Source organism: Meles meles, chromosome 1 (assembly GCF_922984935.1).
Source record: "Meles meles chromosome 1, mMelMel3.1 paternal haplotype, whole genome shotgun sequence".
Classification (NCBI taxonomy): Eukaryota; Metazoa; Chordata; class Mammalia; order Carnivora; family Mustelidae; genus Meles; species Meles meles.
The window spans coordinates 37,458,446-37,477,641 of NC_060066.1; the positions used below are offsets into that span (position 1 = coordinate 37,458,446).

Below are 19,196 nucleotides of genomic sequence, written 5' to 3' on the forward strand. Positions count from 1 at the left end.
TCATATGTGGAATTTAAGAAATAAAACAGACAATGAAAAGAGACAAAAAACCAGACTCGACTATAGAGAACAAACTAGTGGTTGCCAAAGGGGAAGTGGTGGGAGGGTGGGTGAAATAAAGAAGATTAAGCGTACACTTACCGGGATGAGTACTGAATAATGTACAGAATTGCTGAATCAGTATATAGTACACCTGAAACTAATATAACACTGTATGTTCATTATACTTCAGTTTTAAAAAATAGATGTAGGATCTGAATAGACATTTCTCCAAAAAAGATGTACAGATGACAAAAATGCATATAAGATCCTCAACATTAATCATAGAGAAATGCAGTCAATTTTGTGAGATAGGGGTGGCAAGTTGATGTGGAATGCAGAGTGACTGCTAATGGATATGAGGTTTTCTGGAAAGTGATGAAATTTTATCACGGTGATGGTTTGGGAATATACTAAAAACCATTGGATTATATATTTTAAGTTAGTGAATTATATGGAATGTGAATTATATCTCAGAGTTATAAAAAAGGGCAATGTGTATGTATACACACATCCGCACACCTCAATGAACAATTTCTACACACCTTTTAGAATGAGTAAACTATGCAACACACATTGACAATACCAAAGACCAGTCAACATGCAGAGCATTTAGATTTCTTACATCGTTGATGAGAATTCCATTTTGGAAAACAGTTTGGCAGTTAGCTTTCTAAGTTAAGCATATACCGTACTACACATCTGCCCTACTTCTGGATATTACCAAAGAAAAAGGAACAGTTCTGTTCACACAAAAACCTGTATGTGAAATTCTGTAGTTCCTTTATAATCACCCAAAGCTGTAATAAACCCAAATTTCCTTTAAGTGGGGAGTGAATTTCCTTTAAGTGGGGAGTGAATGAACAAACCGTGGTTCATCCTTACAGTGGAGTACCACTCAGCTGAAGAGGAATGAAGAGGAACGAACTAGCTAAGAACATAGGTCAATCTCAAATGCATCATGCTAAATGAAGGAAGCTACGTCCTATATTGATTCCAATTATGACACTTTGGAGAAGGCCCAACTGCGGAGAACCAGTTGGTGGTTGCCAGGGTCTGGGGTTAGAGGGAGTCATTGAATGCAAAGCGGCAGGAGGAAGTTTGGAGGATGTTGGAACTCTTCTCTATGATTCTAGTCATGGTTATTCAACTGTAAGTATTTGTTAAAATGTGTAGAGCTGGTTCCTAAAAAGGATGGATTTTCGCTGTATGTTTTTTTTTTAGTTTTAAGGAGTAAATAATTTTACCTTAGGTAAATTATTTCTGTGCTTTTCATAGGTATTTATTGAGTTGCCATTTTATGTTTGACCAGATTGTTCTGGGTTTTTTTTGGTGTTTATATTTTAGTTATTTGTAAACACCTTGAAGGGACAGTTTGGCATCTGACTAAAGACTTTTCATCAGTTTTGATTTTAGTCCTTTTAAACTTTTCGTTCCATTTCATTTTGGGGTCAGACAGATACAAAGACATTCAAAAGGGGATGCGTTATCAGGGAATTCTTTATTAAGTAAATATTAGGCAAATTGATTTTTTATGACTGACTAGTCTTGACAACCTTTTAGTATTCCTCAAGGGGGTGTACCAGTCTTAATATGTGGTCTGGTGTCTTTCTGGGACGCACTGAATGCATTGCTAATGAGAATCCAAGAGTCGTGTGTGGCCGTCTGTGTGTAGCGTATGTGGAGGCCTCTTTGTGAAGTTTTTCTGACTACAAGATCCACGTGTCCTTCAGATCTCACTCATAAGCAATAAGACCATCAACAAGATGCTACTGTTCAGGTGCTGGCTGCTTCCAAAGTTTCTTCTGTTGTTTCATTACCCAGAAGATAGTCTTTGGTCAGGGCCAAAGGGATGTTTTGGGCTGAACAGAAGGAAAGCATTGTTTTCCAGCCGTGAGGAGCTTAAGGACTTCATGCCACGTGCAAGCAGTGTTGAGCACAGGTGCACGTTCAAGAACATCAGTCCGTCAGATGTTGGCAGCGCTGCTCCGTGAGCCTTTCATCTCCCTGCAGTGAGCAGTGGGCTGTGCTGACTGAGGGTAATATCCCAGCACAACCGTTGCCTCAGCAGATAGGCAACGGAAGTCACATAAACGCCTCCACCCTTGCCTCCCTGGGATGTGTGCTGTACCAGTGGTTTTACTTATCCAGGAACATTTGTTTAGTGTTCAAAGTACTGACATTCCTTAGATGTCTGGGAAAAAAGTGAATATAAGACAAAAAGAGAATCATTAGTGAGTAAAAGTTTGAGAATGAGCGGCAACTCAGTAACTCCTCCATGACTTTGTATTGTCTTCACAACCTGTAAATAAAATCTGAACTCCTTAATGTCATTGGGAAAGAGCATCGTAATTATGCCTGCCTCCTTCTCCAGCTGGCTTCCCTCCTTTGTTCTCTCGGAAAACCTTCCCTGTTTTAGTGCCTTGGTGCTCCCCCACCGAAGCCCAAACTTGGGCACTGCACTCTACTACTATTACTTATTGAATTATCTGTAAATTCCTTAAAAACACTTTCTTCCTTCCTCCTTCCCTCCCTTCCTCCCCCGCTTCCTTCTTCTTCCCTCCCTTCCTCCCGCGCTTCCTTCCTACCTTTCCTTCCTTCCTTCCTTCCTGATTTTATTTACTTCGCAGAGAAAGAGGGAGCAGCAGGCAGAGGGAGAGGGAAGAAACAGACTCTGCACTGACCAGGGAGCCCGATAGTCTTCATCCCAGGACCCTGAGATTGTGACCTGAGCTGAAGGCAGAAGCTTAACTGACTGAGCCACCCAGGACCCTCAGGGCCTTATCTTTCTTGCTAACCTTGGTATTCCCAAATAGTGCATTGGGGATGTTAAACAGTTAACCAAATTTTCTAAAATTGGGAGGTACAGGGGTCTGTCATGACCACAGTGGTCTTATGAAGTGTTCTGGTTAGCTCTTTTTCTGTTTGTGATTTTTTAAAATCCATTTTGCAACTGTGCAAATACAGAAAGTGACTTTTTTTTTCTCACATCTCTTCAATAGGTTACTTAACTTCTCTGGATTCAGTTTGTTAATCTGTAAATGGGGCTAATAGTTGATGCAGGGTTGTTGAGAGATTAAGTAAGTAGTGGAAGGCAAGCAATGGCTTCAAATGTGTGATTCCAAGGTCTTTGCTCTCTCTTGTGAAACAGGTCGAGGCAGGGCTCCAGATAATACTACTCTAGTGACTAGGCCTTGACTGTCGTGAAAGGTGATTTTCTTTGACTCTTTTTCTTTTTCACTTATCCTCTAATAGTGTCTCAGTCGTGAAGAAGGTATTGAGTGGATCAAAAAAGAAAGACTTCCAGCATTCCTGGAAAGTGATTGTTACTTTGAATACAGGTATTGCAGTCCCATCAACAAACCTAGTTTTTAATTGCCTGGATTTTTTGTTTCCACCTAAAATCATTTTTCTGTACTTTTTCAATAAAATTGTATACTTTTAAACCCACTGGAGTTTGTATCCCACCTGCTGTAGTATGTGAGTGATAGGGCGTTTGTAAAAATCACTTAACTTTTCCAAAGAGAACTCACAGGAATAGTTCTTAATAAATGTACTTCAGTTGTGCTTCTTTGATCATTATGTTTTAAAAATTATCTACTTATGGGTATTAAGGAGGGCACGTATTGCATGGATGGTGTGGTGCATAAACAATGAATTCTGGAACACTGAAAAGAAATTTAAAAAAATAAAAATAAAAAAATAAAAATTATCTACTTGTGATAATGGTGCAGGCTGTTAAAAAGCAAATATAAGTATGTCATGAAAAAGCATGTCATAGTGGATCAAGTTTTTCTTTTATATTTCCTGACTTATAATGTGTAAATACCTAAACATTCTGAAGTTTTACTGAAATTTGACCTATACTTAGAATCCCATTTTAAAAATCAAGTAAAATAAATTAAAAGAGTCATTATTAGTTAGTACTTCTGTGAATAAGCCATTAATTTGAGCAGATCCTAAGAGAACCATTGTGCAAAGTGAGGAGATTGACTTGAAAATAAAATAAAATTTTAGGGTCCCCCCCCGAATTCTACCCTCTTTGAAACTTATTTCAAGTTTTGTATGATTTCTAAAATGCAGATTAGCCAAATTGGTCTCACAAGTGAGATGGAGTGGATCAGGTATGAACTTCACACTCAATGCAGATTTTTCCCCGTGGGTCCTGAAAAAACCAGCCAGCCCACCACCACCTGTTGCTGAAGAAGAGAATTTTATCATCATGAAAAAGTTCTACATTTCTCTTGGCGAGGTAAAAGTATGAGTGTTTCTTCATGACTTGGCACTTCAAGGAGACTTCTCATTTTAGTGATAAGAATTGCATTTGTACCACTTGAACAGGGGAAGTGATTTCAAGTACTTCTAAGGCAGGGTTAGCAAAACTTTTTGTGGAGTTATGCTTATGGCTTTGCCCTGCACTTGTTTGCTTGAAACATAATTGGCATTATTATCTTCATGTGTACAGAGGAACAAATGAAAGATTGAAGAATACACTCAGTGTCACCCAGGAAGCAAGAAAGGGTAACTTGAATGGTTATCCATGGCTTCATTATTTATTCCAAAATTGTCATGGTTTGTAGTCTCTAATTTTTGTACAGAATGGTGATAAATTGGGTCTTCTCCTCCCTATTGTCAAGATTATTCCTCAGCAGTAAAATGCATGACCCTTTTACCATTACCAGATAAAGTTGTCCTCCGTGAAGAAATGCTGGGTTGGTGCAATGGGTGCATTGGAAGAGATCTATCCTAGAATCAAATGCCTTTCTGGAGAGTCACGCTGTAGTGAAAACCATTGTTTGATCCCTGGCCTCTAATGATCAGGTCTTCTTTCTGGGAACACATTTCCTATACACAGCTCTGTACAAAACCAGGAATTGCAAATATGTGGCCCATGTGTTGCTGCTCTCTTAGTTTCCATTCATGACAGACATTGCTAATCAATCACGGCAATTTTCCTGCTGAGCTAGGACTTGGCTCCAAATTCTTTTCAACACAGCCCTCTAGGCAAGCACTTCCAATTGATCAAAGATGTCATACAAAAGGAAAACCATTTACCATCTCTGTTGGAATAGATAGACTTAACCTGTCTTACCTGACCATTTATTTTCATGCGTAGTTCCTATTTAATTTTGTAGTTTGGCATTTCTATCATTAGTATTTGGCAAAAGCATTTGAAATTTTGCCAGTTGCATTATTTCCACTGAGTTCATGCTGGGAATGTACTAAAAGCATATTTTACTTCTCTCTTTATACTTATTTTTAAGTATTTTTTTTCTTATGTATTATAGAAATGTCAGGAATGTTATAAAAAATGTACTGGTAGAATAGGTCAGTAAACATACAACAGGAAGAATCAATCTTGGGAAATAAGATCTGATTCTTTACATGTAAATTAAATTGAATGTAAGAGTAAAATTTAAACTAGTTTACTTTTGCTATTTTCTGTAATGAAAAAACTCAATTCTCTCCACTTGATTGACACTTTAACTACCTAATATCCTTTAAAAAAAAAAAGGTTTTGGGGCGCCTGGGTGGCTCAGTGGGTTAAAGCCTCTGCCTTCGGCTCAGGTCATGGTCCCAGGGTCCTGGGATCGAGCCCCGCATCGGGCTCTCTGCTCAGCAGGGAGCCTGCTTCCTCCTCTCTCTCTCTGCCTACTTGTAATTTCTGTCTTTCAAATAAATGAATAAAATCTTTAAAAAAAAAAGGTTTTATTTACTTATATGAGAGAGAGAGAGAGAGAGAGAGCACAAGAGAAGGTAGGATCAGAGGGAGGAGCAGACTCCCCACTGAGCAGGGAGCTAATGTGGGTCTTGATCCTGGAACTCCAGGATCATGCCCTCAGCCGAAGGCAGTCGCTTAACCAATTGAGCCACCCAGACACCCTCGAATATACTTTTTAAAAAAGATATTTTTAAAAAAATTTATTCTAGAGATAGAATGAGGGGTAGAGGAGGAGGGAGAGGGACAAGCAGACTCCATGCTAATGAGGGAGAGATAGAAGAGGAGGGAGAAGGACAAGCAGACTCCATGCTAAGCTTGGAGCCTGACATGGGACTTGATCTCATGACTCTGAAATCATGACCCTAGAGGAAATCACGAGTTGGTTGCTCAACCAACTGAGCTACCCAGTCGCCCCACTGATATTTTCTTAATAGCTTTTGAACGTGGAGGATTCAAACTTCTTTGAGCTCTTAAATCATTTAAATCATGGCTATGGACAAGATGAATCTTTATGATGAAAACTGTTACTGTTTCTTTGAGTCTTCATTATACCACCTAAACACGAACAATTGACTCATCTCTTAAACATACTAAGCGGTTCTCTGACTGACTACTTACTCCTTCTCTCCTAATTTTCACTCAGCAATCTTTTTTTTTTTTTGAAGATTTTATTTATTTATTTGACAGAGAAAGACTACAAGTAGGCAGAGAGTCAGAGCAGAGAAAGAGGGAAGCAGGCACCCTGCTGAGCAGAGAGCCTGATGTGGGGCTCGATCCCAGGACCCTGAGATCATGACCTGAGCTGAAGGCAGAGGCTTTAACCCACTGAGCCACCCAGGTGCCCCAGAAATCTTTTTCGCCAAGTTGAAATAGCACGGACTTTGGTATACTGGCCTCTCTCAGTTCCCAGACAGGTCTTCATTATTTTGGCCTTCTCTCAGTGCCTAGGATACTGCTTGGAATAGAGTAATCACTCAATAAACATATGCTGAATGAACATACATTAATAATAAATGACTTTATTTTATTTTTTTAAAATATTTTATTTATTTGACAGAAATCACAACAAGGCAGAGAGGCAGGCAGAGAGAGAGGAGGAAGCAGGCTCCCTGCGGAGCAGAGAGCCTGATGCGGGGCTCGATCCCAGGACCCTGGGATCATGACCTGAGCCGAAGGCAGAGGCTTTAACCCACTGAACCACCCAGGCGCCCCTGATTTTATTTTTTTAAAGGATTTTATTTATATATTTGAGAGGGAATGAAAGAGAAAGCACAGCGTGGAGGAGGGTCAGAGGGAGAAGCAGACTCCCTGCTGAGCAGGGAGTCCAATGCGGGACTCGATCCTGGGACTTCAGAGTCATGACCTAGCCGATGGCAGTCACTTAACCACTTGAGCCACCAAGGCACCCAAATGACTTAGTTTTAAAGGAAGGAAAAGAGAGAACAAAAGGAAATTAGAATCTTTCAAACTTTTATCTGTGTAGAAAACCTTATTTCTAAGAGGGGCAGTGACTACCTAGGTGACACTTTTCATTTCTCTCTCTTGCTTTTTGGTCACGTTGTGTGGCCCGACCTGCCCTGCTAATTCTGTATCACAGTCAGAGGACAATACCTATTCCATCTGAGGCCTGCCTCTTGTGCGAATTCCTGACGCTAAGGGCCAACCTGGGGACAACCTATCTGGAGAAAGGAGAGTAATGCTGAGTAATGCTGGACGCTCCCCACTCTGCTTCTGTTGAACAATCTGGATTATCCTAGAAAGATTGTGAGGACATTACTGAGAGAGGCAGGCATAGGAATTTTCCCAGGACAGCTGAGAAATGGGCTTCTCAGGACTGGGATTCTAGAAGCTGAAGGTCAGCTGGGGAACTGGGTCAGCTGGCTTGAGGGTGCACAAAGCGAAGGAAAAATTGAAGGCTCCATCCAGGGGCAGGTGTAGTCAGGAATCAGTTGTCAGGACGCCTACAATCCAAGCAAAGCTGGGAAAACTGAATCGAAGGCGTGGGTCGTTGAGCCTGGGGTGGGGGCGTTGGTCAGTACTCCTGAGAGTAAGTCTGTGATATTAGGGAGGCGTGGTAAAAAACACAGAACCAGATCAGACAGAATTAGGGGCAGGAAATAATTGGGAAGTTATAAATGTGGAAGTAGCTGGCAAAAGATACAGCCAAGAACTGAGGAGTCAGATGACTGCCAAGACAGCGTGGGATGGCATGACTCTGTAACGCAGCCAGGAAGGAGGGCTGCATGCCTCTAGCAGAAGAGAGGAGAAGGCTTTAATGAATACTGGGCTCCTTTTTACCTTTGGTCATCTAATATCCAGATAATCTGAGTTGAAATGTCCTTCCCATTATTCTCAGGTAATGAATTTTTTTCTGTGCGACATTCTTTCCTTTCATGACATCATTTTCCCTTTCATGTTGTACTACGCAAATTTAACGTTCTAAGGACGAGTCGAGGTCTGCGATTGGGAGAACACTGCTAATCTCAACGTTAAACAAAGGTGCTCCTTTCTTCCTAGGCCTCCTACACTCAAACAAAAGATTGGTTTGCCTTAGCGAAGCAGAGTCTGCAAACAGCATCCACGTTTTCATTACCAACTTGCGTAGTCCACAGCAAAATGGAAACACCGGTTGTTTCATCTGTTTCTGGTAAGCAGAAAGGACAAGAATGATTTCAGAACGCCTCTTTAAATCTTTGCTTATTGTTCTACTCTCTCAGTACAACACATGGTGGTAGGGGAGAAAAATAACTTCCATTCCTACCCCCTACCCACTTCACTTTCTACTGTTTTTATCTTTAAAGATTTATTTGTTTTAGAGAGAGAGAGAAATCGAGCCAGGGGAGGGGCCGAGGGAGAGAAGGCTCTCCGGTTGACTCCCCCTGAACGCAGAGCCCAACCTGGGGCTCCATCTCACAACCCTGAGATCGTGACCTGAGCTGAAATCAAAAGACCAACACTTAACTGACTGAGCCACCTAGACGCCCTTCTACTGTTTTTTGAGAGGCAGCTTGACATGGGAAAAAGAGAATGGGTTTAAAGATTTTATTATTTATTTGTCGCAGAGAGATATCAAAAGTAGGCAGAGAGGCAGGCAGGAAGAGAGAGGGAAGCAGGCTCCCTGCTGAACAGAGAGCCCAATGTGGGGCTCGATCCCAGAACCCTTAGATCATGATCTGAGCCGAACGCAGAGACTTAACCCACTGAGCCACCCAGGCGCCCCAAGAGAATGGGTTTAGTTGGGTTAATGCTTATTAACCGTGTGACTTTTTGAAATTATTCAAAAAGCCTTGCTTTTCTCATCTGTAAGATGAGAATAATAATACACTCTACATGTCTAGAAATGGCCTGGCCTAGTGCCCCGTCCCTCATAGGCAGTTAGTAAATGTTTGTCTTGTCTTTACTTCCTGTGACAGTTTACAGATTCTTATTATTAACTATTTGAATTTACCTGGGTGGAACCTTTCTTTCTTCTTGAAAGTATGTAGTCGTTCACGCAGCTTGAGTTTTCCTTCTGAGTTCAGACTTGTTTTTCTCCTTGAAAAACAGGTACGTTTCTACTGTGGCGAACTTTTGTGGACGATACCAACTTCTTGTAGATACAGAAGGAAACTTACAGAAATGGGTATCGTCACCATGACATTGCTAGAGGAAAAAAATCTAGCCATGTCATTCAGGAGAGGAACTTAGCAATTCACTAGGTTCTTACCTAATTAATTCTTTTGAAAAGTGTAACCACCTCTGAAGACAATAAATCTGGGTTCTTTGGAGTTGAACCTAAATCTGTGTAAAGAAGAAAATACTCTTCTTAGTTGCAAATAGCTGAATTTATAGGTTTCTTGCTGTTTCCCCCAAAGAGTAAAGGAGAAAATTGGAGAGCAAAGATAGTGAAGATGATGAACAGGAAGAGAGAGGGTAGCCGGAGCCTGGTGAACAGAAACGGTAGTCTTCCTCTCCCTCCACTTCTGTAGGGTCGAGTGTATACCCAGCATAGATTTGCAAAAGTCTAATCTCTTAATACTTAGTATCTTCATTTTCAATACAAATTGTAATAAAACCCTTCCAGCTCATTGGGATTTGAAACCTATTACTGAGAAAATGGCCATTGAAGTGGCACACAGATGACAACGGTTTTCCTGCTGTCTGGCATTTCAAATGGTAGGTTTGCCATGTGAAATAAAGCACTGACATCTCATATTTCACAATTTCTAATGGAGGAGAAAACAGGAGCTAAAGACTCTGTTTTTAGAAAGAGTATAAAACAGTCCATTTGTATTTGTAAGCCTTCATAAGTACCTCATGCCATTTTGTAATTTTGATGGTAAGTTGTAAGTATGACAGTAATTGAAGCTTTCTGATAAAAGAGTGAATTTTGAAGATTACTGATATTTCAGACTCTAGTTCTGATCTGTTCATTGATTGTCTAATTTTATTTTACCTTCTAGCATGACATATTAGAATACATACAATTGTTTAATGTACACATTCTAATTGTTTAATAGATTTGGACTTTACATATTGACATTCTATGTCAGCCTCAAATATGACATTTTAAAAGTGCATAATGGGGGCGCCTGGGTGGTTCAGTGGGTTAAAGCCTCTGCCTTCGGCTCAAGTCATGATCCCAGGGTCCTGGGATCGAGCCCCGCGTCGGGATCTCTGCTCAGCGGGGAGCCTGCTTTCTCTTCTCTCTCTGCCTGCCTCTCTGCCTACTTGTGATCTCTGTCAAATAAATAAATAAAATATTTTAAGAAAATAAATGAAAGTGCAAAATGTCTTCTTGAAGATCTTCTGTATTAGGGATGTCAAGTATTTTGTTCATTTGCCACCATTATTCACTTCCGTGTCCAAGGAAGACATGGCCAGTCCTGCTGGCAGTTTTTTTCTCTACGGTATCAAATATGGCTTCAGAACTCTCTCTCATGTACACTAGTCACGACCTGTGCCAAAACCACTTACCATTCTGGCTCTGCTCCTTCTAGTTAAAAATAAAAGCAACTTTGTATTCATATCTGATCTAATAGCCCTTTATAATTTCATGCAGACAGCTTTTTCTTTGATGATGGGATTCACCCAAGGACAAAAAGGGACTCATCTGAATCCCTTAGATTAACTTCTCGTTTCGAAGAAAACGACGACATGGGCTCCATCTCTCTACAAGACACTCCTTCTCAAGCTCTTTTGAGAATTTACCTTGAGAGGCAACAGGATGCTGATGAAAGCCTTACATTGAGTTTCTCAACATGGGAGGAATTTTTAAGATCTTATGTAGCCTTTATTTTGAGAGTAGCAATTCATCAAATTTTTGAAGAGCCACTGATAGAAAGACCAGATTATATAAACTTCAACAAGGTAACAGAAGTGGTGCTCGAGGAGGGTTTTGAGCCTCTCCTTGGCAGAAATATTTTGTTAAGTGAAACATTTCAAATCACAAATGAAAAGTCAAAAGAGTTGTTAGAACAAGCAAGTTCGAAGAGTGAGAGCATTGGACCAGAAACCAGGGCTGACTGGTGCATGTCTCACAAAACCTATGATATTGGCAATAGAAAGGAGTTTGAAAGATTTAAGAAATTTATAAAAAATACATTAGGAGAGCGATATTGGTCATTATGGATGGATATTGAGAGGCTGAAAGTTCTTAAGGACCCCAGAAGACATCAAAGGTATGTCTAGTTTTACTTTCAATGGTTTTTTGTTTTTTTTTTAAATTCTGGAATATTAGTTTACTTCCTTAAACACTGACAGAAAGCCTGAAATAAAAATAAAAATGTAATTCATACCTTTAGAGGAATGAATAATAATATTCATTTTATTATAATAGTAGTAATTTTATTACTTCTGTGATTTCATAATTTTCTGATGCAAATAGAGGCAGTTGTTTGGGTTCACATAATACTTCTTCCCATGGATTCTAAACCTGCTTTCAAATCAATCATTTTGTTTTATTTTTATAACACTATAATGATATATTTTTGTAGAAAAAAACATTTTTCCGTTATGTAACCACGCTGGCTTCAGGTACCTCATGCCATGGTAAGAGACTGCTGTTCCTAGCAACCTGCTCAGTTGACAAATCTCATGATCTTTGGTGGGATGCCACTTCAACAGATGTAGATGTATAAGATATCTCCTAGATACACAAGATATCCTCTAGAGAGCCTCCTGGTTGTCCAATGCGTCCAGGCCCTTGTTTGGCTGTCCCATGTGCTTTAGATCACAGTAAGACTTAACAACCTTAAGAGGACTCTGCTTTAGGAAAGTTTTTCTCTTGTCTGTGTTCTCCTTTCTGCTCTGAAGCAGATCAACTACAGTAGGTTGCAATTCCTAGGAAGGGTTTGACTGGGTATATACTAGTAATTGGGTTATTCCACTTATTTCAGTGGTATGCAGATCATAGAGCTCATTGTTGTACATAGTTATAGGATCAGGGGTTACCCTATGGCTGATTCTGCAACCCTGACTTGATGGATCATGGAGGAGAAAGCCACTACCACTTTTCAAGATGTATTAGGGAAATTATATGCCAGCACCCTATATAAATTCTTCAGGATCAAGACTATATTAGTTCCTATTGTTTCTGTAGCAGATTGCCACAAATGTAATGGCCTTTAAAGCAACGGAAACTTATTCTGTTACAGTTTGGAATTAGGAGGTCTAACATGGGTGGGCAGGGCTACATTCTTTCTGGAGGCTCTAGGGGAGAATCCATTTCCTTGCTTTTTCCAGCTTCCAGAGGTCACCTACTTTCCTCCATCTTCAAACCAGGAACATAGCATCTTCTCTCTGACTTCTGCTTATAGCCTCATGTCTTTTCTCAATGACTCACCCTCCTGCCTCCATCTTAGAAGGACCCTTGTAATTACATTAGGGCCATCTAGATAATCTAGGATAATCTTCTTAAAATCTTAATCGCATTGGGACACCTGGGTGGCTCAGATGGTTAAGCTCCTGCTCAGGTTTTATCTCGAGGTCCTGGGGTTGAGCCCCATGTGGAGGCCTACGTTGGACTCCCAGTTCAGTGGAGAGTCTGCTTTTCCCTCTGCCTATCCCCTGTTCATGCTTGCTCTGTCCGCTCCCCCCCAACAGATGGATAAATAAAATTCTTAAAAAATATATCCTAATCACATCTACAGAATGCCTTCAACCATATAAGGTAACATTCAGAGGTTCTGGGGATTAGGACATGGACATCTTTGGAAGACCATTGTTCAACCTACCAAAAATACCCTTCCTATTCCCATAATTGTAAGAAATAGTTTTATCTCCACACTGGTATTCCCATAACTCAGTGTTGGTTTTGAGATAGTTCATTACTTATCTAAAACATTTTAGAAGTGAGAACATTTGGCTTGTTGAATGTCATTGCAATGTGTGTGGATTTATTTTGTTTTAGACATCTTGAGAAGATGAAAAAATACTATCTGGTAAGCAATGGAGATTGCTACCTTTCTGCAGAAATATTATCAAAACTTAAGCTGCTGGATGCATCTCAGTGGAATGAAGAACACTTAAGAAATATTCAGGCTGAGGTTGTAAAACCCTTACTTCTATATTGGTAAGGAAAATAATGTGAATCAAACTTAATTGCTTTAAATTTTTCTAGGTGAGTTACAAGTTATACTTTTTTGTCTTACTGATTTATAATTTATGGAGATTTAAAATGATAAGATTATTCTGTCTTTTGCCTTCCTTGAAGTCAGTCAGAGAAAGATAAATACCGTATATTTCATTCATATGTGGAATTTAAGCAACAAACAGCCGTTTAGTGAATATCATGAAGCACATACTTATGTAACCACTATGGGGGCTGGGAAATAAAACATTGCCAAGACCCTTGAAGGTCCCTTATCGATCACAACATCCTCAGTCCCCCTTGGAGGTAACCACTATCCTGACTTCTGTGATTATCATCCTCTTACTCTTTTTTTTTTTTCCAGAATCTTTTTTTTTTTTTTTTAGATTTTTATTAATTTATTTGACAGAGAGAGATAGAGTGAGAGTGAGAAAGAGCAGAAGCAGGGGGAGCAGCAGGCAGAGGGAGAAGCAGACTCCCGGCTGAGCAGGGATCCTGATGCAGGACTCTGGGTCCCAGGACTCCAGGATCCTGACCTGACCTGAAGTCAGACACTCAACTGACTGAACCATCCAGGCATCCCCTCTTTTCCTTATAGTTTTACCAACCATATATGCAAATAAATCCCTGAGCTTATACTTTTCGCTGCCTATTCTACCACTTGATATAAATGGAAACATGTTGTATGCGTTCTTTTGTGTCTTCTATTAACATTACACATGAGAATTGTTTGTAATTGTGTTTGAGAATTTATTGATTTTCATTGATGTATATTGGTATTCCACTTATTGAATATATGATAATTTTTATTTTTATTAAACATTTAGGTTGTTTCCTACTTTTCACAATTAAAAGCAGCATATGATATATATTCTTGTATACATATCCATTTTTCTTCAGCAGTTGTACCCACTTATGCTCTCATCAACAGAATAAGAGAGTGCCCATTGCTGTAAATCCATGGTGACATTTAACATTGTCAGACTTTTCAATTTTTGCCTATGTGTTTGGTGTGTCATTGATGTCCTGTGGTTATAACTGGCGTTTCCCTGAGTACTAGTGAGGCTGGTAATCTTTTCCATGATTGGTCATTTGGTCATTTGGATTTCAATTTTCATGAATTGCTTATTTATCTCATTTGCCCATTCTTCTTCTCTTGGGATATATACACACACACATATGTACATACTCACATACATACACACACCATGTTGAATACAGTTCATTTGATGGTATTATGTGACAGATACCTTCTCCCACCCTCTAGGGTTTGAGAATTAAGATGTGTACAGTGTACATGAGAGCTCATATGGTGGAAGCATGAAAAATAATACACCAGCTTATAATTGACCATGAAATTTATACCACAATATTTGATGAATTTACACAGTGGCCAATAAAAAATTAATGCTATGAATGAAATAATAATTATGCAAGATTATAATGGTAGGGGCAACAGAACCTTATGGGGGTTTATATGAGTATAGTAGAATGATGGAAATCAGAAAATTGAGACACTTAGGTTTTCTGATCAGCACATGTCTGCTTTACTGGATGAAGACCTTGTAGATATTCCCACGTACTGGCTGACATAAGGATAAGAGGTCATTTTGGGTATTTCCAAGTCTGCAAGTAAAGGTTCTGAAATATAGTTAGGATGGCCACCCAGATATATACAGTGTTCTCTCTGAATCTAAAGTAATTATGAACTTTGGATTTTCTTCCACTCCCAACCTGTGTTCACATCAGGGCAATATCTGCTTTCTTTCTATTTTAAAGGGAGTTTCTTGCCAGGGTCTGAAATATGGAGTGAAAATTCATCTTTGGGCTGTAGCATCAGGGGGAAAACCTGGTCCAAGCTGCAATTAGCATCAGGCCTGACAGCTGGGGTTAGCTCTGTAGCCAATAAAGAGTTAGCCCACAGACTAAATACCAGGATAGCCATCCAATTAAGCGTGGCCTTGACATTGTTCCAAACATTCTTTTTTTTTGGGCTTCTGGAAGTAGTGTTGGTCTGTCATTTATATAAATTGTTGTAAAACTAATACTTATCTTTAAATTTAAGGCTTGAAAATAGAACATATGAATCAAAATCCACTTCAGTTGTATAGTTAAACATTATAAAAACGTTTGTATATTTTAAAATGTGAATTTCATCTACCAGTTTTTTTATTATGTTCAATTAGCCAGCATATAGTATATTGTAAATTTTTGTTGTAATGTTCAACAATTCATTAGTTGTGTATAACACCCAGTGTTCATCCCAACATGTACCCTCCTTCATAAACATCATCCTCCCACCCCCTGCCTTCTGTAACCCTCAGTTTGTTTCCCAGAGTCCAGAGGCTTTCATGGTTTGTCTCCCTCTCAGATTTCTTCCCATTCAGTTTTGTCTCCATTCCCCTGTGGTCCTCCGCTCTATTCCTTATGTTCCACATATGAGCGAAACCATACGATAATTGTCTTTCTCTGTGACTTATTTCACTCAGCATAATCCCCTCCAGTTCCATCCATGGCAGTACAAATGGTGGGTATCCATCCTTTCTGATGGTTGAGTAATACTCCATTGTGTATATGAACCACACCTCCTTTATCCATTCGTCTGTTGAAGGGCATCTCAGTTCTTTCCACAGATTGGCTATCGTGGACATTGCTGCTATGAACATTGGGGTGCATGTGCTCTTTCTTTTTACTGCTTTAAAATGACCACAGGTGCATTTTATGTTCATTTTACTCGAAACTGAAAGTTATTTTAAAAAATTCCGTCACCAATAGATATATAGATTTCTTTTTCTTATTAAGCAGGTAGTAATTTGAATGTAGTTTTATTAATTATTTTTTTCCTAATGTATATTGCCTCATTGAGTGAGTGTGATTTCAGGCAGTTGATATATCATAGAAAAACATTTTTTTTTAAGGTGAGGCAGCAGAAAGTGGGAATTTTTAGAAAAAGGATTTGGTAAGACGTAATTGTGAGCATTGGCATTCTAGATTTTGTAGGCTTTACATTTTGAGGCTTATTGCCTAGCTTAATCTTAAATTTGTTTTTCCTTTGACTAGGGCACCAAGATTCTGTGTTACTCATTCATCCTCAGTGAAACATGCTAGTGCCAAACTGAAATTCTGGCACCTCCGTCAAGAGAAACCAAGGAAGGATGTTGACCCTTTTCCACAAATGGCAACCCTCTTGCCATTAAGACCTAAATCTTGTATTCCACAGATATCTGATATGCAGGTCAGGAAGACATTGATACTTTGATCTCTTTATTAAATTTATGATAAAATATCCATGCTTGGGTTTTGTGCACTAATACTTATGTTAATTTTGGGGGGGTTGTTATTAATGTACATGCTGCAACAATTACGAATTAGGAAAAACCCATGGTCTGTTCTCCACCAAGCACCCAGAGTGAGCCTTTAAAAATATATGATCAGGTCACTCACCTGCTCAGAATTTCCTAGGGGCCTCCTCTCTCACTCAGAATAAATCCAGGGTCTTTACACAGCTAAACACATTCCTCCTGACCTCCTGGCCTCATTTCCTGTCTTCTCAAACCTCATCTACTCCAACCACACTGGCCTCTCTCCTGTTCTTGGAACACACCAGGCAAAAATCTGGAAGTGGTGCACTTGCTGTTCCCTTCACTCAGAGCACTGTTCTTCCAGATATCCATGTGGCGTGTTCCCCCACTTACTAGAGGTGTCTGTTTGAGCATCATGTATGAGTACATGTGGGTAGGATGACCCAGAGGTCCTCCATCACTGTGCAAGCTCACAAAACAAATTTATGGTGGATGGGCAGAGCTATGCTTTAGTCTCCGGCCTTTCCCCCCTCCTTCATATGGCTCATTTTTCACTTCGTGTATTATTTTACCACTTTTTAGAAAGAAGAGTCCAATTTATTACAATGTCCTAAATCTCCCAAGAAACCACCTCGAGTAAAAACAGCAGTTCAAAAACCGTGGAGGAGCAGGTCTCTGTCTCTAATTTCTTCGAAGGGCAATGTGATTGAGAAAGGGTAGGTGCACCTTTGTATGTGTCAAGTGTTATTCTGCAATGATAAGATTTTTGAGGAATTGAAAATTTAAATAGAAATTTAAAAGATACACTGATTTTTTTTTATAGGAGTTCCTTATATTTCAGTGGTAGATATTAGAGTCATGCATACTCTGGATTAGGGGCAGAACTCCCGAGACTAGTCTTTTGAAATAGATGGTGCCTCTGATCTCCACCCCTCTTATGAGCTGTATGGTCAAAAGGCTTCTGAGAAGATTTCCTTCCAGTTCCTACTTGGCCTTATTCAGTAGTTCCGTATTTCTCAAACTTGCAAACTTGTAAGACTCTCAAGAATTTTGTCATTACTTAAGACAGCGTATATTACCTTATTCATTTAGATTTGCCCACATACATACTCTTTTCACTGTTCTTTATTTCAAATGAGATTATTTTCCTTCAACCTAAAAAAATACCCTTTGGTGTTAACTTTGGTGTGGGTTCTGCTGGTCCATTAATTTGTTATTTCACTTTTATTCTTTTTTTTTTTCCTTTGAGATAAAATTCATATAACATGAATTTCAGCATTTTTAACTTATCTTTAATTTTTTTAAAAGATTTTTTATTTTATTTATTTGACAGAGAGAGAGATCACAAGTAGGCAAAGAGGCAGGCAGAGAGAGAGGAGGAAGCAGGCTCCCTGCGGAGCAGAGAGCCCTACGCGGGGCTCGATCTCAGGACCCTGAGATCATGACCTGAGCCAAAGGCAACGGCTTAATCCACTGAGCCACCCAGGAGCCCCTAATTTTTTTTTTTTAATTGTAGACTGCACCAAGGGTTGGCCTGAGGTAAAACTTAGGATCTTCTTAGGTCTTTTCTAGTATGTGCTTTTTCCTGGACATGTATGGTCTCTTTCTAATTTTTTCCTGCATATGCATTTTGCTTTTGAATGTCCTAATCTTCCATGTCAGGCTTCTGAAAAGAGGCAAAAGAGAAAAATTAAGTAAAAAGGGCAATGTCTCTTTAAATTCCCCCGAAGTCACTTCAGCCAGAAGGGGACTGGGCTTGCAACCAAGAGGAGAGGTGCAACCCCAGGGGCCATGTGCCTCTTCACCTCTACAGCAGCAGAGATCAGAGCTCAGATCCCTGAGATTTGATAGACAGGGGCCTTTCTGCCCGCCCTGGCTCTTGCAACTATATGTAGAACGCTCCAGAACACAGACACAACTGTCTGCCACAGGGCTGGGGGTAGGAGAAGGTTAGCTGTTGCTGTTGTGCCAGCAAATCTAATTGACCAAAATGAACCACAATTTACTCTCCAAGCCTTCCTCTGGAAGTTGAAAGCCGTAAGCAAAGACTCCAGAGTTCCAAAATAGTTACTTTATTTTTATTTTTTTTTTTTACTTTTTAAAAAAATTTCTTTTCAGCATAACAGTATTCATTGTTTTTGCACCACACCCAGTGCTCCATGCAACACATGCCCTCACTAATACCCACCACCTTGTTTCCCCCAACCTCCCACCCTCGCCCCTTCAAGACCCTCAGGTGGTTTTTCAGAGTCCATAGTCTCTCATGGTTCACCTCCCCTTCCAAAATAGTTACTTTAGATCCTGCTAGTGAAACTGTGGTCTGGTGGGGAAGCAGGTTCCTGGTACTTCCTACTCTGATACCTCCCCAGAATCCTTGCCTTTGGGAATTTTTCTTCCTCAATGAGTTTTGACCCCAGAATTCCTTTTTTAAAATTTATTATTATTATTATTATTAATAATTTTAACTCCAATGTAGTTAACTTACAATATTATATTAGTTTCCATTTATATTAGTTTATAGTGATTGAATAGTTACATATATTACTCAGCGCTCACCAAGATA

The 19,196-nt window shown here is 39.6% G+C and overlaps 1 protein-coding gene across 1 annotated transcript in view; it reads left to right on the forward strand.

Annotated features, from left to right (window-relative positions):
- RGS22 (regulator of G protein signaling 22) overlaps nt 1-19,196 on the forward strand; it is a 117,025-nt gene that overhangs the window by 32,290 nt on the left and 65,539 nt on the right. Inside the window, exons 7-13 of the mRNA XM_046007305.1 lie at nt 3,295-3,380; nt 4,123-4,291; nt 8,279-8,408; nt 10,803-11,421; nt 13,152-13,313; nt 16,392-16,566; nt 17,216-17,349. Of these exons, the coding sequence (XP_045863261.1) occupies nt 3,295-3,380; nt 4,123-4,291; nt 8,279-8,408; nt 10,803-11,421; nt 13,152-13,313; nt 16,392-16,566; nt 17,216-17,349 (1,475 nt within the window). The remainder of the gene's footprint in view (nt 1-3,294; nt 3,381-4,122; nt 4,292-8,278; nt 8,409-10,802; nt 11,422-13,151; nt 13,314-16,391; nt 16,567-17,215; nt 17,350-19,196) is intronic.